This window comes from Aulonocara stuartgranti (assembly GCF_965226115.1).
Source record: "Aulonocara stuartgranti genome assembly, chromosome: 2".
Lineage (NCBI taxonomy): Eukaryota > Metazoa > Chordata > Actinopteri > Cichliformes > Cichlidae > Aulonocara > Aulonocara stuartgranti.
Genome location: NC_138940.1, coordinates 22,387,501 through 22,414,523, shown reverse-complemented (window position 1 = coordinate 22,414,523; position 27,023 = coordinate 22,387,501). Strand labels below are relative to the sequence as shown.

Below are 27,023 nucleotides of genomic sequence, written 5' to 3'. Positions count from 1 at the left end.
AAAGATTTTCCTGAGAAGTCTTACAACGCAAACAGTTTGCTCTACAATAATTGGATAACACACGTCAGTCAGACCTTTGTTGTTGTAGACATCCAGGTAGTTTGGAGCGGAGAAGATGGTGATGAGCGAGGGGAAACCTGTAGTCTGACTCTTCCTGTACATACGGTACCTGAGGAAAGAGAGACAAACAAGCCGCCCACGTTATAGCCACTCAAATAGGACACCGCGCTGTGGATGAAAGAAACAAAGATTTGCTTTGCAGGTCTTCTAAAGCAGCCAGGGGATGGTTAGAGGTGAGACAGCCACACTCTTTTAAACTAACAGAACAGAAATAGACCAGATTGCCTTGCATAGCAGAGGAAAATGACAAGTAAAAAAACAGAAAAAGCTACTGGGCATCGGAAGCCTGCATAGATATGCAAATTATCAAAACAAAACTTTACTGTTCTGGGTTGTGGTGGCTGAGTGGGTCTAACAATTTCACCCAGGAGAGCGTGGTTCACGTTCTGTGTGAATTTAATGATAATATTTGTATGTTATGTTTTGATTCCCCCCCTTTGTTTAGGATTTGTGTGGTTTAGGGGAAAAAAATCCTTTTTCATTGTCAGGCCGCTATAAACAACACACATTTTCATCAGGTAATATTGACAGGAAAGTGTGCTGCTGTAAATCCACCGAGCTACAGCTTTAGATTCTCACTGCTTATTAAACTTCAGTGAAGAGAAACCAATTTTTCCCAGACAAACTCACCATTTAGGGTAGTTCCTGTAGCAGCTAGCTTAGATTTTTTTTTTGAGTGAGCTGGCCGTTATTCTCTTTGTGCTGTCACTATTGTTGGAGAATATAATGCAGCAACGGCACATTCACAAATCAAGGGCTTCAGGAATTCAATCAAAGAATTCATAGAGACAGCAGTGAATACAATGTCTTTTGTAAGTTCTCAGGTGAAAGCTGCTTCATTTTGTATCCACACTGCAGCTGCTTACTTCATCGAACAGTCTCTTTTTTGTTTTTTTGACCATGAATGCATGTTTTATCTCCACATTAGCTACTCTGCACAGGTGCAGAAGCCTGGCGACTGAAATAGCTTGTTTTTTGGCCATCCTATAACAAGTGCATTAAGACCTCTGGATGATTACCCAGACTACTTGTCTGCATGACAGACCAAATACTGTTAATGGGTTCACCAAACAGCACACACACAGAACACAGCGCTGCCTTAATTGCTGCATTACATCTAGAGGATTTTCAGTGAGATAATAGATGCCAGGAATGCATTTTTGGGTCACAATTTTTTTCCCTTCACTATTTTATTCAGACTTTTAGTACAAAGTGTACGCAGCCTCTTTGACTTCCTGTGCTGAGTTAGTTAGGGTTGAATCTTGCACCGGCTGTTGGTGCACTCTCAGTCAGACCAACTCTTAACAATGCTAATCACACAGTTTCAGGGTGAAAATTGCGCCGCCTCTTTTCCTGCAATGTGCCAATTCCCCGACAATGAAAAATAACAGCTCAGAACATGAAATGTCAGGGTAAGCCATTAAATGAAATGGTGTGCCCATTTAAGCTGAGAGAAAGGAATGAGCCGCAGCAGCCGGTCAGCTCACCCGGCATCCTGTGCTTCGTGCGCTCTGATGATTGACAGCAAGTTGTTGGTCTGTAAGAACTCGCACACTGCTGGATAACTGGAGACAGAGAGAGAGGGACAACAAGTGAGAGTAAGTGAGGGCAAAGGAAGAAACATGAAGGGGAAGAATTATTCAAAGAGATGCAGTAAAACACACTTTACATAACAAACAAGTCATATGTCAAGGCTGCTGTAAACCACAAAACAGATATTTAAAGTCTGGCAGTGGGTGATGAGTAGGCTTTTGTTTTCTAAGGTAGTGTCTGACTGAGACCAGCAGGGGGCATCAGTGAGGAGTGACAGGCCTGAGCCAGGCTTATGGCTGCCTCAGTGCTGAGGTGTGCTGACTGTACACTAGTTGGCTGATTGATGCTGTGTCTCCTAAACATAGAAAATCGGTGTGTTTGCCACAGAGAACATGTCACAACACCCATTTCTAAACACCGTCTCCCCCTCGTCTGTACATGCCCCCCATTCTTACTTTCTCATCTTTTTCCCCCTGCCACCCTCCTCCTATGTTACTCTCCCTCGTTCTCTCACTGTATCTTAATATCACTCCATATCTGGCAGGAGTAGCCAGTCGTCATAGCAACAGAACCGTGCAGTCTCCCTGGGGATTGTGGGATATCGTTTCATGCTGAAACGGAACTGTGTGTGCTGCGTGTTTGGTGTGCGTATGTGTGTGTAAAGTAGCCAAGATTTTCTACAAATCCCAGCGACCGTTAGTGGATCTCGGATGTGGTGTAAACGCGCACACGAGGCGTCTCTCCCGTTCTCTCTGCTCGGGAACAACATCCCAAACCTGCAGCTTGAAGTCGACCTGAAACTTATTAGATTTCTAATTTGTAGGTGAGCATCGCACGTTGCTCATGCACGGTAGCGACAGGGCGCTCAGATCATTTAGAAAGAGACATCGACCTATCCAAGAGAAAACCCGGAGTCAGGGACATGAGTGAGAACTTCTTTCTCTTTCAGGTGGTGATTTTAAAGAGTACTGTCTCTGCTGTGAACCATCATCCCAGAATATTACATCCACACTGGCTTGTTGGAGTACCAGGTCAGCTCTTAGCTCTGCCTTTGAGCTTCATAAGCACAGGGATCTGCTGCTGCAAGGCTGCCATACTATATTCATTCCCATTCAAAAATAAAATGTCAGGGCTCTTACGTAATGTTTTTTTTGCCGTCACAACACCTTGAGGAGTAATTCTACCCTCCTGTACCTGTAGAAATAGGAGCACCCTCTGACCGTGTTGTGGCCAAAGTACTCCTGGGTCTTTTCATTGCCAAAGTCTTCCAGGGGGTCGGCCCACAACAGGTCGCACATGGGCCCAAACGCCGGAGGCTCCTTGAACCGGTCCAACTAGGACAAAAAAAACACGCACACACACAGAAGTATAGAAATGTGAGCTTACAGAAACAGAGATTTTCTACATGAAAGACATTTTCAGTCATGTAAACAACCCTCCAACACATATAGGATAAATCAGGGGAGAAAGAAAAGCAAACACATAGCATACACACACAAACACATACTGTCAGAGCAGAGCATCTCCATGGCAACCCCCACCACACAGGAGGGAGAAGATGTCACACCAGCAGATTCACCATGGAAACACTGCCATTAGATGAGGAAGTATGTGTTCTCGCGTCTCTGTGTTCATGTGTGCGGCTTTGTGCTCTGGAGCTCAGTGAACTGTATACACACAGGGGTTATTTTATGGTTTCTAATGAACACACTCGGAGCAGGCTAAAAAGCTGAAATAAAAGTTGGTTTATGACTGCTGAATGAATGTGCCTGAGTGCTGCACATAGGTCGATCTCATGTTGCATGCATGATTAATTTTCCTTGCTCTTGTATTCCTTATCCTGCACAGGCAAAGAGCAGGAACTGGAGAAACGGTGAAACTGAGAATGAATAACAAACTGTGGACAGTTACGAAGGCTGATCTTTCTTCTTTTTGTACATTTGCAGGCTGATTACTCTCTATAACAGAACTTACATATATACCAGGATGCTGAATATAAAGTGACACCATGTCTTTGGGAATGCAGATGCAAGGGTTAAATGCATTGTCTACAAAATAAATGTGTTTCTATGGCTTTCTAGGCCAAATCTCCTTACTATCATTATTTATACTTCCTAGTTACAACAAATATAACGCATCACTGTTTTGTGTAAGTAGGAAAAGAAAAGAACAAATAATGTATTCATTAAACACCTGACTTAGCTACACCCTGTCACCTGAATTGAAGGCAAAGCTGTAGCTACTGCTAAGCTAGGTTTACAAGGTCTAGATTCTTCTCTCCACTGTGATTTGATTCAACAACTAATTCATTTAGTTATGCAGAATAACAAAGGGTATGACCAAAACGGATATTTTTTCTATTTTTCATTGTTTTGTTTGCTCTGTGTAGGCCTTTAGTAAACAATACGTGAAGTTAGCTTTGGCTTCTTTAAGCTTTTCTATATGACAACTTCTACACTGTCAAACCAGACTTTCTCAATCTGATTGGTAGGTTTCAGCTCTGTAATTTAGTTATTACAAATGTTTTTTAAAAGGCTGTTTTATCACTTTATATACATTTTATGCATTACTACATAATGATTAAACAGGAAAAGGTTTAAAATGAATTCAGATTCAGTTCTTCATTACATTTCAGCAATTTTTTTTTTTTAGTACTTCTCAAAGACAGTTAACCATTATTTTTTAAGAGCTGATTGATGCCTTATTTACACAATGGTCAGCATTGCTTATCAAATACTTAGAAATAAATACAAATAGAAAATTCTGTAAAATAAGGTGAAAAATATTACTGTATACAGACAAAACATTCACCCCATAGCTACAAAAAATGTCATTAAACACCACTTTTTGTCAAAAAAGTTATCATTGTTTTGTTATCACAGCAGTGATAACTCAAAACTGCTCGTGTGTCTTTGATTTTACCTTCTTGATGTCGTCCAGCGTGTGAATCTCTGGTGAAAGCCCCCCATGCACACATAGGAACTGCTGGTTCATCAGGGCTGCCAGAGGCAGGCAATCAAACGCCTCCATGCAGGAGTCATACACCTGCTCTGAGTACTTGATCTTACCTGCAGGTTGGGGGAGTAGACAGACATTTCAAGACTTGAAACAAAGGAAGCGCCTGAGTGTGTTTTGACATGCTTTGAATAGCCACCATTGCTACAAATGCACAGTCGGTCCCTGTCACTGGGAGACTGATGCACGCAGAACAAACAAGCCTTTACATGGACAGAAGTTAGTAATCTGAAGGCTTCAGACAGAATCAGTCTAAAAACACGATTGCTAACACGCTGTGGTAATGGTACATATATATAAAATCATACATTACTTTGTGCAGTAAATAGCTTTAATTGTGTTTGTGTGTAACAGACCAAGAATGACACTGCAGTGTGCGTGCCTTAAAGAAAGAACAATAAATTAATAACCAAAAAAAGCAGTAATGGTAGTGAATGTCTATTCTGACCAATTCTGATTATTTTCAAGAATAATTATTTAACCATGACGTCTTCACCACGTCTTCACCACCTAATGTTAACCTTCAAAAAAGTGTGTACAAACCAATGGGTGACATAAAAGTGGCTTTAACCATCTTTTATCTTTGTCTCCCGCTCACAAATCTCCTTCAACTTTCATTTGTTATTCATCAATGTTAATAAAGCAATACCCAGCTCGCCACTTTACCTTAGGCCCCTCAAACATGACGAAGTCATAAAGACGTTTTGCTTAGTCAACCACGATTAGAACATTTGAGCAGAGACAGTGAACACACACTCACTGCCTCTGCTCAGTGTTTTCTTTTTAAGTCTGTCGGTGCACACGGTTAATAACTCATGAATCAAGATGACTGAAATACCTTAGGTGTTGTATTAATTAATGCATTGTTCATGCATTAAGGCATGCATGAGATACTGTTAATTCATGCACTTTCCTGATGAGTCATGGGGTTTTTTTCACATATTAGTGACGCTTTTTCGTGCATGAAATCACGAATGAATTCACGATAATACCCTTCCCGTAAAGTGTTACCACGTCATTTGGTTCACTTGGGTGCAAGGGCACTAACGTGTGGGATTTTCACACAACGCGTTAATAATTTATGGGGCCAGCTCTTCTCCAGCACTCCCATATGACCTGTTTTTCTCCTCTCTGATGATGTTGGATTTTGTTTTAGAAATGCCACTTCAGAGATACCAGACAAAAAAAATAAAATAAAACACAAATCTCACTATTACAGCATTTTAAATAATGACCCAAATATAAACACAAAGCAGCATAGACATGTCACTTTTTTTCTTCTTTTTTGTATGTGTGTCTGTGTGTATTAAAAACTGGCAGCTGAATTGGCAGCAATATCAATAACAACATCCAAGACACGGCATCTTTTAAAGTACATTTCACACATGGGCGTAACAATGCATCTGACATAAAATCAAAACCGCGGGATTAAAAATAGCTGAAAGGAGATTGGAAAAGAAGAGGAAGAAGAAGAAGAAGAGGATGGTTTTTAGACAGCAGAGGAGGAGGGAGGCGAGAAAAGAAGAACGCTAAAGAGAGAAGGAGAAAGACTGATGGGAGGAGACAGGAGAAGGAGGAGAGGTTATAAGAAGGAACGAGAGGAGATGACTGGGGAAGAGAGAAGGTAGAGTGTAAGGACATGAAACGACACGTACACAAATCAAAGCCAGTCTTGTGGAGTACAAGCGTACAGTAGCCAGCCTCTGTGTGTGTGTGTGTGTGTGTGTGTGTGTGTGTGTGTGTGTGTGTGTGTGTGTGTGTGTGTGTGACAGCGAGGAGTATGTTTGTCAACCTCCCCATCTGCCTTGTGTAGAGCAAGGGCTCATTATTGCCAGTCCACCAGCTCCTTCCACACTCTCAAACATTTATGAAGACACTTGCACACGCATGCAGTCACAGTACATGCTCTCGTGCTGCACACACACACACACACACACATAGCAGATGGTAATTGAGGGCGACCACTATTCGCCATGAGCACCAAGGGAAATTAGCTTCCTCGTCCCTTGGCCAATCAGACACAGAGGAGTAAGTCCCTGAGCCAATCATTAAGGGCCAAATTAATTTGCTGCTAATCACCCACTCTCGGACAGGAGGCTGAAGCTCGCTGACGGAGGAGTCAGAGAGACAGAGGGAGACACTGGGGGAGAGAGCAAAAGGATGGAGGGAGAGAAAGAGAGGGCGGACACAACATGCCAGTGGCAGAAAAGTAAGGATGGTGAGGGGGAGGATGAGAAGAGATCCAGCAGAAAATATTTAACTCCATAGGTGAAACTATCAGGTAATGGAATAAAGCGGATCCAATCAGAGCTTCGCCACCTAAAGCACAGCACAGCTCAACACGATTTGCACGCGTGTTACATGGTGTCATTCTCTCAGCAGTCGTGTATAACGTGTAAGGGCTAATCAGCTTTTCACCTACAATAGCAATCCTGGAAGCTACATTTAGGGTTGCAAACTTAAGACAACCTGAACGTGCAAAACTGCAGATACACATGTTAAAAACATTTACAGCCTGCTGCAAAAAAACTGCTCCCTAAAGCTAATTATGTAGGAAGACAGCCATTAACTACCTGCTATAGGTGTTCAGCTAAATTGTGTAATTGAAAAGGTGTTGGTTTTCTTTATATTAGCTAGTTTGACAGAAAAAAAAGTCGTGGCATGTTTTGTGTTATTTTTATTAGTATTCTTTCCATCAACTCTGAGATGAGTTCAGAAAGTGGTATTGTTGTATTATATTAATATGTTACATAATTAGCAGGTATATATCTCTGTGCTATCTTTAGCTGCACCCTGCTAACTAAGCTAGCTAGCTACCTTTAGCTAATAACGCCTGGCTTTGAAAATAAAACAAAACATGATACCTGCTATAGGAAATACTGACTAATTACTGATTTTTCCTCTTTTTTAAAAACCATGTTTAGGTGTTATTCAAGCACAAATAAACTCTTAGCTGTAAACTGAGCAGTGTAAGTTGTAAATGTATGATCCTGAACCAGTTAGCATGCTAATTTTTTCGCCAAGTTTGTAACCAAACTGAAAATATGTTCTCCAGTCAGCTGAGATTTACAAGATCTGTTCAAACCACTAATAATCAAAACTAAATAAGCACTGCTTAACATCGGAGGGTGAAAGGAGCGGAAGAACCAATCCCAAAATAAAAGAAAAATGGGCCGTGTAACGAAAAGCCAACTCACATTCTTGTTTGAAGGTGAAATATTCTGTCAGATGTCTACATTCATGGTTCCCCCGGAGAAGAAAGAGCGTCTTTGGGTAGAGGATTTTCAGTGACCACAGGTACAACACACACTAAATATTCACCAAAAGAAGAGAAAACATGAGAAATTGAGTTCAGCAGGTACACAACTGCAACAGCATTTCGATTTTCAAAGAGTGCAGATGTCAAATTAATTTTACATCGCAGGCCATAAACAGCCCACTTTGATATGAAGTGGGCCAGACCAGGCAAACTCCCCTTTTTAATCAATGTACAGAAGTTTAAGTACACATTTAATCTCAGAATAATCTCATGATATAAGAAGAAGTACAATTCCAATAGTTTTTCTAAATGCTGCTATAGTAAATGAAAGAAATCTGTCTGTATGACTCTTCCAACACGTTCTCACTCCCAAAGCGTAACATTTTACGCTAGGTGACAAATCGTTGGTATATTACGCTTTTGACCACCCAACACGTCCCTATATTACGAGTTCGGAAAAATTAGGAAACATGAGAGCCGTTTGGTTTTAAATCTGCACATGTACGTCTATTTTGCATAAATCGTTTTGGAAAACACTTCACGATTAAGGTGGTGGTTAACGTTAAGAATAAGGTTATGATTAGGGTCAGGGCTGGAATACACAGCTGAAACATGTGTTACCGCGGGAGTGTAATTCTATTCGATTTCATCCACAATCTGGCGCGCAACATAGGAACGTGGAAGGTCACCTTCCGCGTTCCTATGGAATGCCTCGGGACATGACAAATCGTCGGTATATTACGCATTGGGAGTGAGAACAGGCTGGACTCTTCAGGCTTAAATTGTAAAGTAAAACTTCTCATTTCTAGAGCATATGGTGAAAAACAGGAACTTTACTGTCATTTAAGTTTTTGGTCTATTACTTAATTACATTGTTGTGCTATGAATGGCCATTAGGGTGGTCTTCATCAGTAGGAAAAACTGTAAAACTGTCTTGTATGTGCAGCATTAATCTGAAACTATGTCATATTGCCTAGAATCAAAGTTAAGCTCAAATTTTGGGGCTGAACAGTTTGGTCATTAGAGTACAGCAGGATGTGTGTTTATTTATCACGTTGGCTTTTTTACTCTTATCACTTAGGAAACCCTACAAATGGCTCAGAGGATGTTCTCTCACCTTTACACACCATCATCTCTGTTCTACATTTAGTCTCCTCCTTATGTGCCCTTCAGATGTGTTAGGAAGGTGGCCTAAATATCGCTCCCTCTGCTCCAAACTCACTCCGTGTCAGCGACATATCCCATATGCCACGGTGACTTGACAGGCTGAGACATTCACGCGCTTGTATATTGTGGATTCAAGTCAGTCTGCTCATCTGTACCACATTTCTGCTGGATAACGTAATCACACATTTCTTTATGATGCCCTCATCCATTTTGAAGAATCAAATATTCAAACAGCTCTTGGAATACCGTGCTGTTTCCATCCAACTTTCATGCATATTTACAGTAAGAAGCAAACTACACTCTGGTTAGCGTTTGCTGTCCTTAAATTGTTGCCTGTCCTGTAGAAACACATAGTGAATGAAAGTTGATCTCAGTAACAAGGACCCCCTGGTCACGAATTCTAAATTGCATCTTTATATGTGCATTTGTCAGACACATATAGTGCATCGTGTCACTGCTAATCTCAAGTACTTTTTGTACATCTGCAATACTGAATACCAAAATACACCTTGCCCCTGGAATGTGCATAATAGACTTCAATACAATGTACACCACATACACTAATCTGGCATACATAGCAACAAGGATAGTTGTTTTTTTCCCAACTGAATGCACAGCACTATAAATAAGACGTATACACAGTGTGCCCAATCCTTCCTCACCTCAATACTGAAGTACCCCCTGTCCACATAGTCCCCTAGGAAGAGGTAGCGCGTGTTCGCAGGAGAGCCTCCCACTTCAAATAACTTCATCAGGTCGAAGAACTGGCCGTGGATATCTCCGCACACTGTGGAAACAGCACACAACAGTGTCAGGATTATAAACACCGCAGTTTTCAGCTCCCACATAACAAATTCAGCTCAAAAATATGGGACCGTCTTTGCTTCAGTGGCTCCATATGGCCTGATTTGCATCTGCAGAGGTATATCTGTCCTGGCTGCTGATCTAGAAACACCACTCATCTGTTTGGATAGAAAAAACAGCAAAAATGTGTTTTAAAAGCTCCTTAAAGATTCTACTCGATCATTTCAAGGTCTGTTTAAAAACTACCTGAAAAAGACCAGAAATCAGAGCTGGAAGTTTTGTGCTTTTTGGGGCATCTGTCCAGTTTTTGATCTATTTTCTTAACTGCATATCCAACTCCGGGTCATGGGGAGTGGGCTACGATAAGGGGGAGGTGGGATACACCCACCAGTGGATCATAGGCTAGCAAATCTAGAATATGTTACTGTGAGTTATTTGTATTAACAGACTTGAGAATTCTGTGTTCAGTTTTTTTTACATCAGTTAAACACACCTTACTAACCAAGATAGCGAGGATTAGCTTATAATTTCGCACCCGATGCTGGATTTTATGTATTCATGACGACGTGCAATCACGTTCAGGGTAAATCCGATTTGTTTGTATCTGGCTTTCTTGATTGACCTTTGCATCATCTTATTGTATGCAAGCTTTTGTGAGCTTTCTCTTTTGAATTGTTACAAGTTGCTTCCAGGAGTAAATCAGGCTGCACATGCTGAAGACTTCACATTTTGAACGACTTCAGGTCTGTCTGCCCGTACGATCTGCCAGCATACATCTTACCATCCGCCTCCCTCGCCATCTGTCTGGTCTCTCCTTTCACTTTTAGTTGATGTCATAGTTCCCCTCTGCAGCCATTTTACGATGGCCATTTTGCATCTGTCTGACCGCCTTCGTCTGCCTGTCTCTCCATCTGCTTGCCATGTTAATGTCTGTTTTTGTGACTACTTATAAGCATTTGCTTTAATTTGAACTGGGAATTGGGAATGAGAAATGTCATGAGTGAAATTGAGCCGTACCTGCCTGCCTCCTCTGAGCTGTCTCGGTATTCTCCCAGAAGCCTTCGTGTGACATCCTAAAAGCCTGTCAGTTCAGATTTTAGCCATCTAGCTGTCTGTCTGTCTTAGAGCTCATACTTTGAGACGGCATCAAAGTGCTGAAGTATTCTTTGTATCCCCTTTATATTGCATTTTTGGTGAAAGCTCTTTCTACGTGAGTCTATTTTGCTGTAGTTTGTATCTGAAATGTAACAGTCATTTCCAATCACGGCACACTCTCAGGAAATTTTTGTGTGTTTCTGAGTCAGACTCTGGTGAAGTGGAACCAGGAAAGCGGGATCAATATGTTGCTCGTTGGGAACAAACAGGTTAGAGAACCTCTGCACTAAGCTGCTTATGATTGACTGTCTCTCCATCTGCCCATCTATCTGTCCTTGTCCCTGGGGATCTGTACCTGTGAAAGCTGAGCGATGTTCCCACACTGCGTGGGCACAACAAGCCCACACAGAATTATCACACCGCTCGCATTTGCATAAATGCAGCACGCAGAAGCACAGACACATAGGTACACGAGCCAGGCAGAGTCAATAGGTTGCCAGTGTCTGCGTCTGCCTGGCCGCTTGTCTGTCATCTCTGTCATTGTCTCAGAAACTTTCTTTCTATTTTGCTCTCCCTCGATTTCGATCCCCGGCTTCTCCTCCGCATCCTACTCAGTTCTTACCATTTCCCTGGGAGGGGAATACATGCAGCTATTACCCAAGCCAGAGCGAGCTGTTGCGCCAATTGGGTCTCTCAGTGAAGTGCGACCGAACAACAGTTCATATTAAAAGGGTGGCAGATACATATGGCAGATTAATGAATCAATGAATGGATTCTGATTAATACATAATTACTGATCTTTATGCCTTTTTGCTCCACAGCTCTATTTCTCTGCCTCTCCGTGAGACTGCTGCTATCTGTCTCCTCACTGTGAAATGTCTGATCTATTCTGCTTGTCACTCATGCCTGCATTTTAACAAACAAGTAGCCTTTTTTTAATTTTGATGTCGCTTTGCTCAATGGGTGACTTGCAGATGCTTTTAATAAATAAAACGTAGACATTTTGCAATTTAAAACAGGTGAACGATAGTAAAGAACACCTTTTTTGGCTTATGATAGTCTGGAGGCCACAGTGAGTAGGGTTACCTACCATAGCCATGGTATAAAGACGCTACACCTTTCAATTCGAGCTACATTTAATTTTCAGTAATGCAGTAATGTCACATGTTCGTGTGCCAGTCTACATATACTGCTCTTTCTAGAGATAGCATGCTAACACAAAACTATCCAAGAACCCAGAGTTATGATAAAGCTGAGTGTATGCTGACCCAGAGCCTGAACTTCAGCAGGTAACAAGCTGGGATGAGCGATCAGGATTCGGAATCGCTTTAAATTCTCTTTGTGCTGGTTTTCATCTTTGCTTTGTGTTTAAGCTTTATGTTAATGCACAAACAGAAAAAAAAGATCATATGTGTTTCCTCAATAGGTTGGGGATTTGTGTAGGCGTGTGGGACTGTAGCTTAAGGTTTATATTGTTAACTGGTAATTATGTAACAGTGCATTTCAGGTTATTTTACAGAGTAACACGAAAGATCAGAGCCCAACAAAATAAATATAGGCCAAAGAGTATATCGTGGAAGACAGTGTGGGAGATGTAACTAACTTGATTGGTGGTCTGAAATTTACAGGTTCTTCATCAATCATGTGATGGACTTTATCTTAGTTGAATGCAGTTTTCCCAACATATAAATAAAAGTTAAGATGTGGGAGTGGCAGTTGGGGTCTACTCCAGTAAAATAAATTTAAAAAGCAAAATATAAGGAACACGTTTAGTGCTGTCAAGAGACATTATAAGATAACCCTGGGACTCCTGCAACAGCAATGAGTATAACTTTCAGGGGGAAAGAGCTGTTTAAAAAATGCAATGATTTCTTTTCCATAGGTCTTTCAACATGGCTGCCCAGTGCAGACACTTTCTTCTAGAGAGACTTTGCAATACTCACGAAGTCTCATATAAAGTTGGAGACCTGATCAGCTTCCCTGTGCGGGGAAACCGCTTTGCGCGGCTAACTCTTGCAAGAAAGCGCGTTAGCTTTCCAACTGTTTTCTACCATCTCCTAATTGGTGCGTTGAATCCCTTCCTTACCCGTGACTGGCGCCTCAATATCCAACATAGTGCGCTCCTGGCGCAGGATGGCGGCGCCCTCATCGATGATGCGCAGGGCCACGGCTTCCTCGAGACGGCCTTCCTTTGTGAGGTGAGCTTTGAGCAGGTCCACTCGCGGCCGGCCCTCCGCGTCAAACACCTCCTTCATGGTCAGCCGATGGGCCAGGGGGAAGGGGACCGCTGGAGATGGAAATGTGGAGATGATGGAGAAAGTGCGGGGGATGAGATGGAAGGAAGGGAGTTAAATTATGCAGGGAGAGGGAGAAAGAAGCCGGAAAGAGGAGATTGTGTATTACAATGCAGAAAATGATTTATTGATATTTCCTGTACACTTCAACAAGCTTGCCCACAGTTGTCAGAAGCCCCAATCCTCACCATTATCCTGATCACACCTCTGCTGCAGGCTTGCAGTGTGCGCGTATGTACATGTGTGTGTGTGTGTGTGTGTGTGTGTGTGTGTGTGTGTGTGTGTGTGTGTGTGTGTGTGTGTGTGTGTGTGTTATGGAGGCCTAAGCGGGTTGTACTGAAGTAGGGGCTGCCACAGTTATCAGGGCTGCTGCCTCTGTTCTGCAGCAATGTCTTTCTTACATAATGAAGGCCCCCAGGGTGCCAATGGAGAGGGGGGTTGACTGACGATGAGGGTGATACAGCAAGAGTACACAGCTGCACGTGAGAAGGCGTGCGCACACACACACGCACACATATATGAAGACACGCTTGACAAAAGCGCACACACGCCCTGTTGTTAGCAAACAGGCAGAAACTATGTGGCACGCTCCTGCACCCGGCAGAGGTGCAGGAGCATCTGTACATCATGTATGTCACACTGGCATTAACATGCACGACTGCACAAGTGTGTATAAGTGGCAGTGCACACACACTCACACACACACAAGCTCATAAAAGGTATTGTTATGAAGGATCCACAGAGCCTGTTTGAGCCCCACCAGTGCTAACACAGATAATGGCCTAGATCACACGCTAAAAACTAGGCCTGGCTCTGAATGCGCACGCACACACACACACACACACACACACACACACACACACACACACACACTGTCACTTTGTCTCTGTTTTGCACTCTCTCCTCTTGTCCCTTCTCTGTTTTTTTCTGTTTTCGCTCGCCTCTCCCTCTTGCTCCTTCGCTCTCTTCTTTCTGCTCTAACAGGCCACAGTCTCCTCCGCGAGGTTCCACGCTGATGTCTGTCGTTACATTTTAATGTGACCGCGCGTTTTCATTCTTTCTTCACAGTATAAGCAGCTCAGCAAAAACACGGAGCCAGTCAGCAGGGTTTAATGTAGTCATTGCTGAGACATCGGCGTCATTTAGCCAATGCTAAATGAGCCGTTGCAATAAAATATATTACAATGTGACTTTAGTCAAAATATGTCTGTTAACGCACGAACAGTTGCTGACAAAGCCTGCATTTGTGGCTGTTAATCAACATGGAGAAAGAGGTGACGTTGAGATTTTTGTTCCGCCGAAAACTCAACACACCCTGAATACGTTAACCCTCCCGGCACACACAAAGATCTACCTGATTCATATTTAGATGTTCCAGAATATCTAAAGTCACCTCAGGCTGCTGCTAGATAACTGCTACTGCATCCCCATGACACTTTTACACACCTTAAGATTGAACACAACACAGGAGAGCATGCTGAGACATCCCAGGACACTTCAGGCTGCCAAGCTGAAGGGTCTGCTTTCCATCGATTGAGAACAGCGGTTCTTACATGTTAAAACCATTTTTGCATTACAAGTTAGGAGCGATTAATATTTTAAAAGCCTTGTGCACCCCAGGCTGTCAGAGAACATAAGCCCAAAAAGGAATTACTCATGCATGCTGGTATTTGTGTGACATTATATTTATTTATAAAAGGAAACAACAGGGCTCAGGCAGTATGTGGATAAACCTCCTCCTTCAGTGTACCGTCCTGTACCGGCATATAGCACCGCACTGTTCTGAGCTGTGCTACAAAATGTACTCGGGCTGGAACATGTCATTACAAAAAGCTGCCAGCACAGTGTTAGAAGGGCTGCGGTACTCTTTTAAAACTCAAGCACACACATGAACTCAATTTGTGGATGTATATTTCTGGTTGAAGGTAAAACTGAGGCCTCAAGTGTGCATGTGTGTAACAGCGAGAGAGCCTGAGGAGGGAGAGGAGGGTAGAAGTGAGAGGGACGGAGTGTGAAACTCGTAAATTGTGAGAGCAGTGTGAAAGTAGGGCAGGTAGGAGAGAGTGAAGAGAGCAGCAGAGACACACAGCTTGGGAAAGGAACTATACTTGGGAAAACTATACTTGGTAGTTGGGGAATAGAGGCGAGAAGAGGTTCGGCACAGGCAATGGCAAACCGTTTGATGAGTGTACAGTTCAAGAGGAATGCTAGGAGATTTGAGTCCAATCTTATAGCTCTGAGCGCACGTGCAGAGGTTAAAGACAGACAGATGTAAATTACGAAGAGACCTTGTTTGGATTTAATAAAGTGATTCTGATACAAATCTGAGAAACATGCCCGTACAGCTTTTCTGTCTCAGAGCAATTTTCTGCTTGTAACAATGGAAAGCTTTCTGCAGTATGCATATGAATTTGCAAGCCTGGAGGAGAACATTAAGGCAGAGGAAATGCATTTAAGACTTACTGTACACTCATAATATACAGTATATTACACCATTGCATGAGTCCGACCATCAGATCATCCTATAGGTCTGGCTCATGCATTTGCATACGTCTTATACGAGTCTATACTGGATCTTATTGAACAAAGAAAGTGGATCAAGTGAGAACAGGTTGGGAGGGAGCATGCCAGTGTATCCTTGAGCAAGATACTAACCCCAAGTTGCTGCCGATGTATTTGTGGGAGTCTGAATGTTTGACAGAAAGTAAACATAGAAAAAAGTGTGATTTGAGCTGTCAAGTCGAGTAGAAAAACGGTACATACGAAACAGTCCATCTACCATTTTTCCCTTTTATTTCATTAGAATTTTATGCTATGCTAGTAGCTCTGAGGTGCTTCATGCTAAATGCTAACACTAGTTGTTGTCACATCCCACCAAACACGGATGAAACCCTGACATCATCTCCCACGCTACAAGACAAAAAACTGGGCAAACATTGAAGTGCAAACGATGACGCTGTTTCCAGGAGAATAGAGGTCGAGTCACATGATCTTTTACAAAGGCTGAATAACAATCAGGTTAATGCATTTAGGGCAATTAAATGCATTTGTCAGTGACGTCTAATATGGTATGTAAATGGTAAACAGAAAGCCACACATCTTCTGCATGTGCTCACACTACTATTACCAGTGCCTTTTTAAAAAATGTAAACAGTACTTTTAAGCAAATTCTGGCCATTTAGATCAAAATTGTGGGTGACTTCACCTCCCTATCTCTGATGTCAGCATCAGACTCAGAGATTTTACTATTCAAGGATGAAGATGTATAGCTCAGCAGGACAAGAAATGGCCTGAAAGCCTGAGGTCACTGTACAGGTGTCTTTTTTTTTTCTTCATCCTTTCTACGGAGAACATTTTGTGCATTTTGAACAATAAAGAGATGGTAAAACAAATATTCTTCAACACTTGCTGCCTCTTGGCATCCAGGCAATGTTCAAGAAGCTCCTGGAACCAGCGCCATTCCCACTTTCGGTATGGAACTAACTTTCAACCATGAGTAGACGTTGAAAAAGGACCGCCACCCGAGGGCTATTCAACGGTAAAATATATGCTGGGATGCAAAGATGAATAATGTTCATGTTGTTAGTAGTACATAATCTACAGATTTTACACAAAAAGTAACAGTCCCATTTTAAAATGTTTGACTTCAGAGAGGAATTGGTTACAGCTTGGCCACTCTAAGGGGCCATAGTGCTAAACTCTGGGCTCAAAAATATCTACATCCATCTTTTATATAAAGCCCATAGTAGATTTTGAGCATTATTTTTTTAGGTACTCAAAGTTTGAACTCTTAATATACAGGAAGCAAAACAAAAAATGTTGAAGCCCAGTGGAGTTCAGGGTTGAGTTAAATTCCAAGTTAGTCCATTGTCAGCTGAGCTTTTCATTATTAACCATTTCATCCCGAAGGACATCGAATTAAATATTAACGGCTAAACTGAATGTTCTGTAACCCTGCTTGACCCTCACATACATGACGCTGACTGTGCTACCTGCCGGAGGGACTTCGGGGGTGGAAATTATTTTTCCAAGTCTGTGTGAGAAAATTATGTTTTTGTTCCTAACAAAGGCTCATTATGTGTCATTTGATGGCGATGACAAGAAAAGACCACAAATTTCTGTGTCACATCTTGTGCTGAAGGTTCAATACGCAGAATAATTTCAAGTGGTGTATTGCAACTGGCCTATCTACTCTCACCAGAGACCACGAGGAGCAGCGATTTACCGTCTTTTTTCTGAAGACAAGCACCTCAGCCACAAAGCCCAGGAAACTCTTAAATTAATTTTGGCTAAATTTAGTCAACAATGCTTGTGTTAGCATTTATTGTTAAAATGCTGACCTCATGGTTTTACTTGGTCTTTCATACCAAGTTATTATTATGCAACATTTTTGTAACCTGCCAAGGGAATGCAGACGCAAATTAGCTTTAAACTACCTCAGGTACAATGGACGAACACAAATACCAATTTAAAATAAAAGAATTCATGCCTTCAGCTCTGACTGTGTGTTATGGTTCCGATGTCATGGCAAAACTTTAAATAGTCAAACGTGTAAATGGAAAGAAACTGTGCTTACTTTGATTTACAGTCAGCTCACCTTTGTTGCTATTGCATTTCTTGAAGTTAAAAAAAAATTGAAAATCTTTATATTTTACCCCAAACATGATCCTTTTTCTGACCCTGGTGCCAACCTAAACAGTAACTGAAAGCAATGGCAGCCAGCGAATTTAAACACAACTTGAGGATAAAAGTTTGAAAGTCATCAGTTCCATATGGGACTGGAAACGCAGTCTCTTGTGTGAGTGGCACGTGACTTGCTTCCACCAACCCTCCAACTGCTCTATAAATTTAAAAGCGCTTTACTGTGTTTCCATAGAGACAAATCAACAGATAAAATTTAGTAGTTCACTAACCTCCCCACCATGTGTCGCAGGAACTGCTTCTGTGCTTGTACACAAAAGAGAGAAAATTTGTCTCCAAGAGTACAAATAACTGCACTTCATGACTATTTCTTGAACTGTTGTGAGACTGTTTGGTGTGAAGATGAAGGCCTCAGCCAGAGAAACAATGGCAAAGAGCCATCTGGCAGCCACTGGTCGTATTCCCCAATCACTTGTGAATGGTTGCTGGAGGTTGCGGGCAGTCACGATGAAACCAATTGTTAAATCTCCATTCATGCAAGCCTAGAGACTGGTAACCACTAGTCACTAGGGAAGTGTGTATTCTGCAACTGGTTAGCGAGTTGTTAGTGGTAAATGAAATTGATTACAAAGAAGTACATGGTGGAGCACCAGAAACCTCCATGTGATTGCCTTGGGCTCTAGTAGACTGCTGCTGTCACCCATAGTTTGCACGAAAGACGCCGACTAGTAAGCAAATACTTGCTGACTACTCACCAACTTTGACTAGTGCAACGCAAATAGGTTGCCATTCACCTTTTTCCAGTTTCACTACAACTCAGAAAATAAATGGTGAGTGTTTGCAGACAAGTCTGTGTTTTCCATGCAGACACAGACTCTGTGTAAGTTCTTGTAATGCACTGTCAGAGTGTGTTGCTTGGATGAACCCCAGGAAGAATAGCTGCAGCACTGCTGTAGTTAATGGAGATCATAATAAGCTAACTAAACCGTGCCAACCTGCTAGCAAACAAAGCAACAACAAGGAGGTTTTTGGTGCAACACCCTCTTTACAACTGAGTTCACCTAGCAGCAGTCAGCAACAATCACTAACCGATCAGGGAACACACGTTTTTTCCTCGTGACCACAGGTTGCCAGGGGCTTCCCAACTGGTCTGTAGGCCTGTGTGGCTGAGAGGCTTTAAGAGTCTGCACATCTAAAGTGACTAAAATCTTTGCACAATGCTAAAGCTGTTTACATAAAATAGGATGGATGAATACTGTAATATACAGAAAGAAGGAAAGCGTTATCAATAAGAGTAGCTCTTACAAAGCACTCTGATGGCATCACATTGACTGGGATAAACAATAAGCTAGGCTAAATCAATCATTTCAGGATGTAGAATCGAAGCATATGTCTTAACTTTAATACTAAAACTGAGGACGTCCTAGTCAATTGCTAATGGATACTGTGCAGTGTCAAAAAAACTGTACTTAATCAGTTAATCATGAACCTTTCACGGTAACATCACCTGTCATGCACTGGCACATAAATGCATCGTGGCAGTATGACATGAAGCCCATGTATGCCCAAACATCAGCGCAAGCCTTTATACTTATAAGGAGGACACCTGAGGTCAGATGACTGTTTTTATATCCCGCGTTTTTCTGGAAGACTTGAGTAAATTATGTAACACAAGTAAGATAACTGCTTGATTAATATCAGAATTTAAGACGACTACAGACAAATGTTGATTACAGAAATGTGCTACCCCTGGCGCCTCTAATCTGGCACACTCTAACAAACTATGAAGTAGGATGCTTTTAATGATTTCCTATTTTTCTCAGTTCTCAGCAGTGTGAAGGTCTAAATAGTTTGGCTTCCGAACATCTTTGGAAAAGCCCTGCTGTTAAATATCAGGCAGCTGGGTACAACCGGCCCATTAATATTAATGTAATGTGTGTTGTCATTAGGAATACATCAACGAAATACTGAGTAAAATAGCGTCTCACACACAGATATCGGCATAGTAAAGATGGTGTGTCTCTAACGTCCGCATGAGCTCAGACCACAGCGGCCACACTTCCTCAGTGAAGTGGCGGCTGGCAGTATTTCTCCCAAATGCTGCTCTAAGGCATTTTAACACTTTGTGATGCTGCCAAGTGTTTCAACCTTGGGAGGGAACTTTCCTTCCAGAAAGTACAGTCTGAGCTGTCCCCTGTCTGAGTACAGATGACAAATACAGTGAACTCCACTTTCTGGAGTGGAGTGAAAAAAGAAAAAGTTATTCATCCAAAACTGTCCACTTCGCGTGATGCATAGCGTGCGTGTGAGGTGAGACGGACCGAACGGCGCGAGATGAGCAAATAGGTGAAAGCTTTTCCGTCTTTTTTTCCTCATGCACTTTGTACTGTTTTCGTCTTCTGGCCCACTCTCCACAGCTGAACTCCCCGGTGTGGAATTTATTAGGCGCCAGAGCTGCCAGCTCAGCCAAAAATCTCCCCATTGCAGAGCACTGAGGGGGAGCCTGAGAGAAAAATCTATGACATAGCTGTCAACCAAATCTCCTAGATTTGTTTGGGCTGGCCTAATAGCCTAACTGGAGCAGAATCTGATCGGAATCCTATTGTTTTGTGTGCATCGTCCCTAATGGCTAAAGTCAATTACGGGGAACTATTTCATCAGTTTTAATAACACAGGGACACCATTCATGATCAGACAGGCTGGTGCAGGATGCAGGAAGTGACAGCAAGCGAGAACAGACAGATTGCAGAAATGACGGTAGAAGGCACCCATGATCCATCTGTCCTCGTTTGTGTCTTTCCTCCAAATGTTGTAAAATATGACTAAAGAGGTATAAAACAAAACAAACTCGTGCCTCCTAATCGGCCGGGCGTCAGATCACCGAGGCGAGAAGCAAATTGTTTTTGGAAGCAGCCAGTTAATACGAAGACAAGGTGAAAATGCTGTATCCACAATAATTAGAGCAGCATATACGTGTTACGTGCAGGCTATGAATGAACTCATTACTGTGCAATGCTGAGCCTCCCCAGACTGTAACCGTCTGATGCTCATCCAGTGACATCAAACACAGCTGATTGCACGCCTGTATATGTGCGTGTTTGTATGTTAGATGTGTTGCCCTCTCCAGGACCTCATCTAAAGTGATCGCACACACACACACACACAGCTCCCAGGATTGTTTCAATCCTACTGTCTACTGTCTGTACATGAATAAATGAAGGTGTAAGAAACCGGGGGGGGGGTTAAAGAATGAGAGCAGCAAAGAGAGAGAGGGAGTGAAAAAATTGGGGTGTATGAGAGAGATGCATCTGTTCACATGTGTGTGCGTGCGTGCGTGCGTGTGTGTTTCTACCATCTTTGACCCAGATCAGGAAACATGGATTCGTGGGTCTTTGAAGGTGGTGGAGGTGGTGGGGGGGGACAGCTAAAGATACGTTTGAAGTTGTTCAATTAATGCACAGTTCACACATGATGGACCATCTGTGTACACACACACACACACACACACACACACACACACACACACACACACACACACACACTGAAACAACGGCCCATCCCCTAACAGCCTGTCCTCATTAGACAATCCCTCTCTCCCTCTCTCTCTCTGGAGTACCTCCTCTATAAATAGCCTTTGCCCTGCCACCCTCCCCACAGGGCAAACACAGACCTGTCAAGGTAGGACCCCTGGCTCACAACAGTGATGCCACAATCCGACACACACACACAGACACACACGCACATTTCACATAGAGGAATGGGATTGTATGTTACACCAAAAGGAAATATGCCAACTTTGCCCCAAACCTTGCTAGAGGTGATGTGGTGTGTGTGCAAGTGAGTTTGAGTGTGTTTGTGTGTGGTTTATGCATGTATGAATGCATATATGCATGTGAGCATATTGGATCACTCAGCTTTGGCGAGTACTCTTCAAAAATGTAGCGATTTGTTCAAAAGGTCATGAGCTATAACAGTCATATTTGACCTTTGCACTTTGAACCAGTGCGAGGATGCAGTTCAGCACATGATATTTTCTTTACCTTAAATATGACCAGATATTAGACAGCAAAATGATAATAATAATAAGGCCTGCCCTGTATGATCTGCCAGCATGCATCCTAGCATATTAGCACAGTATCCTGAGTAAATCATGACCCAGAGCGGAAGTAACAACTGTAACAACTGAGCTAAAAAAGATGTAATGACACAACAACAGTATCATCCACTGAGTTTGCAGTGTTATTACGTACGCTTGGGACGGTCGGTGACAGGAAAGTGTTGATTTTTCTCTTCTGTCACTACTCTAGTGGTGCAGACCTTTTCACATCATTCACCTCAACTTGTCTTCAGGAGAAAAGTTGTAACTATCTGTAATAATGATGGCCCCGTTTCACTTAGCTGAGCCAGCAGAGTGCACGCTACCAGGACACTGACACTGGGACATTTAAATGAAACATAGCCATGATTAATCTTATTAGTCACACCCTGTGTTTGACAAGCCAAAATATCCACCATGAGTAAGGGCTGTCAGACTGCAGGATACCGAAAGCCCAGCAGAGTCACATTCAGGGGTATTTGTGTTTTAATTTGTGTTCTGATGGGCTGTTTTCAGCACACAACGACTAGATATTTGGGGTGTTTGGATGAAATGGGGGAAAACATGAGGGTCATTTAAGTTTGCATGGTACTTGGTACTAATGTTGTTTTTTCTCACAGCATTAGCTGCTGATTCCAGTTCAAACCACAACACCAATGGCTATTTTTCTCAACAGGTGCGCTCTAAGCTACAAGTGTCACAGTCAGCCCTGAAAGTGAGCCAGCACGCTCAACACCAGAGCCCTGAAACTAGCTGACCAATAATAAATATGAGTCATCAGGCTAATTATATTAATTCTGCCATAAAAAAAGCATCAATAAAACAGAAGCACTGCACTTAGCATTACACATAAAGGTACATTATTTTTTGTTCTTGTGTTGTTAAACCAAGCGTTAGCCTAGCAGCATGCTACACTTTTTTAAACCCTTTCTTTGGTAAAATACACACTGTTACACATTTTATACATATATCTGCTCTTGGTGCCCATGAAAGCTTTTTAGCACCACTTGTGTGCTTTAATGGTGCCCAGCTTGTCGATTTTTATTGAGCTATTGTACCAACCTATTGTGCAAAGGTTTTTTGTTTTGTGTTTTTTTTTTTTTACATTTGAGGCATCTTAAAGGGTCTCCAATTCATTCTGTAGCCTCACAACTCCCCCCAGAATACAGCCAGCATCACAAAGAATGAGCTCACTGTCCGTACCGTCACCCAGCAGCTATGATTTCAGTGCAGTATTTGATGATAGCATTAAGTCAGTGGTCTACTTACAGATGAAAGTTCAAATTTTGAATATTTAAGATTGCTAGCTACTGACTCGTGGGTATAAGACTGTCCTGTGTCACCAGTGACCACTAGAGGAGACAACAGTTTCTAAATTATGCTGCTGAAACTATAATAGCATCAACATGGCTCTACTGTACATACAGAGGGGTTTCTGCAAAACTCTCAACATGTGTTGTCTTCAAATAGTGTGCATTACATGCAATTCAAATATAAGCCTTTTGTGACAGACACACCCACGCATACATACAAATGCACAGAGAGGGCATTGGGTTGGTTAAGTAATCAAAGAGTGTGCAAAGTCCATTAGGATGATGCTCTGCTACTCAACAGTGTGAAATACTACTCCTTCCTTTCTCTCTCTGTGTGTCCCTCTGTGCCTCCTTCTCTCTCACCCCAGCTACTTCACCTCCTCCGTGGCCTTGTCACATTTTCTCATTCCCTCTCTTCCTCACCTCGCCCCCACACTCTCTGCCTCTTTGTCCATTCCTCTCTTTATGCCTCCGTCCTTTGGTTCCATGTCTGTGCAATGCTCTCTGCTGAACATTGCTAAAAATCTATAATGTGGGGAACTACCGGGCACAGTCCATCTGCCAGAAATGCCCACTCTTTGACGACGCTCCCATCCTTGCTGTGGCTTTGTTGACTCTACAGCATTCTCACCTTGCTGATGGATCGGTGTGTTTATGACAGAAGATGCATATGAGTGTGTGTTGGTCTGTGAGATGGATGATGCACGAAGATGTAGATAATTCCGCTGCTGGCAAAAGAGCTCAGTTGACCTAACTGCATTACAACACACATGCAAAGCAGAGCTGCGAATATAAAATGATATGTGGCTTCTGCACATGTGGAGGGGAGCTGGTAACTTGAGGGTGAGGGCTGATGGGATTAATGGATGGATGCGGCAGTCAGAGAGGATCCAGGTTTCCCTGCACAGCTGCATCCATGTAGTTTTTCCACAGAGGTGCAGCACAGACATATGCACACGCAGCCCTAAATTCCTACGTGCAAAAATCTGCAAGAGCTCTCACCCCCCCCCCCCCCCCCCCCCCCACCCCTTCTGAGCACGACGCACCACGGAATACCGGGGCATGCCCGAGCGACGCATCCAGCTGTCAGCTCCTCTTCTTCCGGCAGAGAGACCTTGCGAGTTTATTAAGGGGAGCCAGTGGGAGAGACAGAGAGGGCATCGTCGCATGTGACAGGCTGCGTGCGTGGAAGCATCGCTGCCATGCCCAGCCTCGTTGTGACCCGATAAGCACGACAATCTGTGCAAGCTCACACGGATCACAACCCAAGCAAGAGACCCTCCTCGCCTCCCCCTCCTCCTCATATAGCCGCCCGCGCATAAAGCAAACAAAAAAAGGGGAAAAGGAGAGACTCAAAACACATCAAATATTCCACAATCTAATGATGCAACAACACCATTAGAGCGTTGTGCATCATACTCATCGGGCGATGGGGGTCGGATACGCGGCTCGGCATCCATAAACTCCATTTTGTCTCTCATTTGACACTCAAGAGAAACAAGAGGAGGATGGGTGGGTGGAAGGGAGGTGGGGGGAAGCCAGGGAGACCTTAACGGAGACGTGGAAATAAGATACGCACGGGATTAGCAGAATCACCCACTGACACTCAGGGCCGTGTTTGAAAATGATAATAACGATACTACTAATAAAAACGTGGGTTTACAACAGCTGGTCGAGCCATGTCATGGTCACCGGTGGTTAAACGTTACAAGACGTTACAAGCACACACATCAGCGGCCGGTACGCCAAACTCACAGGGGGGATGACGGTGCGCACTCGGCCTGGCAAAGTTGTCCGCCTACCTGCTGTTCCAATCAATAATCTGATTTTGACTCGGATTTGATTTACAAACAAATAGAAGATAATGTAGGCCAACATATGGACGGACAGTTCGGCACATCTAACACAGAGAAGGCATCACGTGCAGTCAGATATGCAGCACACAAGCATCGATGACAGAAAGCTAAAAAAGAAAAAGAAAAAAGCCCCTTCCGAATGGCGAGCCCCCTTCAAGCAGCATCCTACCCCCCCTCACCCCCCGCGTTCTTCTTACACCGTTGCATACATGCAACATCATCCCGTGACACTATGCCCACATCCACAGCAGAAGCACGGAACGGTGGCTATCGCGGGTCGTACGCTCAACATTTATTTACCTTTATGTCTGCCTTTCGCTGTCATCGTCACACCGCTTGATGTTTCATTGGAACAAGATGCTCATCTCCCTCCCTGCTTTTACCTCTTATCACTCTCCCGGCTGTGCCTCTGTGGGGTATTATTCAGTAACGCGAAGCCACCGCTAGGAGTGGAACGCGTATGGAGCTCATGCAGCACAGGGGTGTCGCGCAAACGCTTTGGCTATACATAGAGGAAGAGACACCCCCCCCCCCCCCTCTCCACCCCCCTCAGTTAGAAAGGGGGTAATGCCACGGTGAGGGGGTGAATTCTAATAGAATAACGAGGGAAGACCCTGATTATGGCGTACCGTGCTGGATACCCCCACCCCCTTTACTCCCCCCCCCCACCTCCATCACCACCTCCCTCCCCTGAATGGTTCAGAGGCACATGCATGCTGACACGCCAGCCAAAATATGCTGTTTTTATTGTAATAATTAGGTGCTATGGAAAAAGAACCATAATGATAGTCATAATAAATGATGAGCAAAACACGTGCGAATAAGAGACAGTGGTGCAACGGCAGGGATGCAAACAGAATAAAATTAAATTAAAAAAAACAAACAAACAAAACAAACTAAAAAATAACGATGAGTTACAGCAGATTATTGGCACAGAGGAGCTCTCACTGGCCGTGCAGGGTTTGACATGCCTACATTTGATCACCCGGTCGGTGGGACTTGCGTTGCAGTCGGACATCCTGGAGTCGGGACGGGAACAGAGCCGAAGGGGTTTGGGGAAAGGGGGGGCTCTCTCTTCTGTCAAGGGCCGAGATTGTGGTGTCGGGTCCTCCGGCAGGCGTCGACAGTATGCGCGGTTGCTGGGTGCTTTTCTTGCTGCAGTAGTGGCATCACTCGGTGGAGTCTCCGTGCTCTCTAGGACGGGGGAAGCCTGCTGCTGCGCCTGCGGTGACTTTGGGGGAGGATAGGCGGATACCTAGCTGCTGTTGTGGCATGCTTGGATCCCGAATTTGTTTTCTGAGAGGGGGCGGGAGGGGGGTTGGTGTGTGTGAGGGGGTGCTGGTATAGCAGTGGTGGTGGTGGTGCTGCTGCTGCTGGTGGAGTCGGGGGGTGGGGTGGTGGGGGTAGACTCTGGAGGTTAAGAGGCCGAAGAGACGCCTTGGAGAGAGGAGAGACGCGCAGGCTCTACCTCTCCAGGACGCCTCTGCAAGCGGTGCCGTGCAGCTGGCAACACCCCGGAATGGCGAAAGAAGGAACTCCCACGCAGATTCACGCACACGCAGGAGCGCATACACACACACGCAGACACACGCGCGGGTACACACTCAGACTCATACTGCCATCCTGTGGAGAGACTGATTACAGGGCTTTCCCCCCTGAACAGCAAATACTGTGGAGTGGGCATTTTGTGCGTGCTTGCGTGCGTGTAATAGCGTTCTCTGTTTGGCGTGAGCTTCTAGCATCGCGTTTTAATAAGGCTAAATATCATGTAATTATTTATGATTATTGACCTGTGTGCCAGAATGGGAGGACAATCCAGTTCATACATGT

The 27,023-nt window shown here is 43.5% G+C and overlaps 1 protein-coding gene across 6 annotated transcripts in view; it reads right to left on the bottom strand.

Annotated features, from left to right (window-relative positions):
* LOC309690848 (protein phosphatase 3 catalytic subunit alpha-like) overlaps positions 1-27,023 on the bottom strand; it is a 48,390-nt gene that overhangs the window by 8,523 nt on the left and 12,844 nt on the right. Inside the window, exons 1-8 of one of the 6 annotated variants that reach the window (XM_082508239.1) lie at positions 26,169-26,778; positions 13,080-13,280; positions 9,757-9,881; positions 7,866-7,977; positions 4,576-4,721; positions 2,848-2,987; positions 1,608-1,685; positions 75-169 (exon numbers count right to left, since the gene is read on the bottom strand). In XM_082508239.1, coding sequence (XP_082364365.1) covers positions 75-169; positions 1,608-1,685; positions 2,848-2,987; positions 4,576-4,721; positions 7,866-7,977; positions 9,757-9,881; positions 13,080-13,280; positions 26,169-26,211 — 940 coding nt within the window. In that variant the 5' untranslated portion in view covers positions 26,212-26,778. Of the gene's footprint in view, positions 1-74; positions 170-1,607; positions 1,686-2,847; positions 2,988-4,575; positions 4,722-7,865; positions 7,978-9,756; positions 9,882-9,969; positions 10,057-13,079; positions 13,281-15,942; positions 15,968-25,493; positions 25,702-26,168; positions 26,779-27,023 lie in introns of those variants that run through there. The other 5 variants (XM_082508241.1, XM_082508240.1, XM_082508243.1 and 2 more) reach the window with 5 other exon arrangements.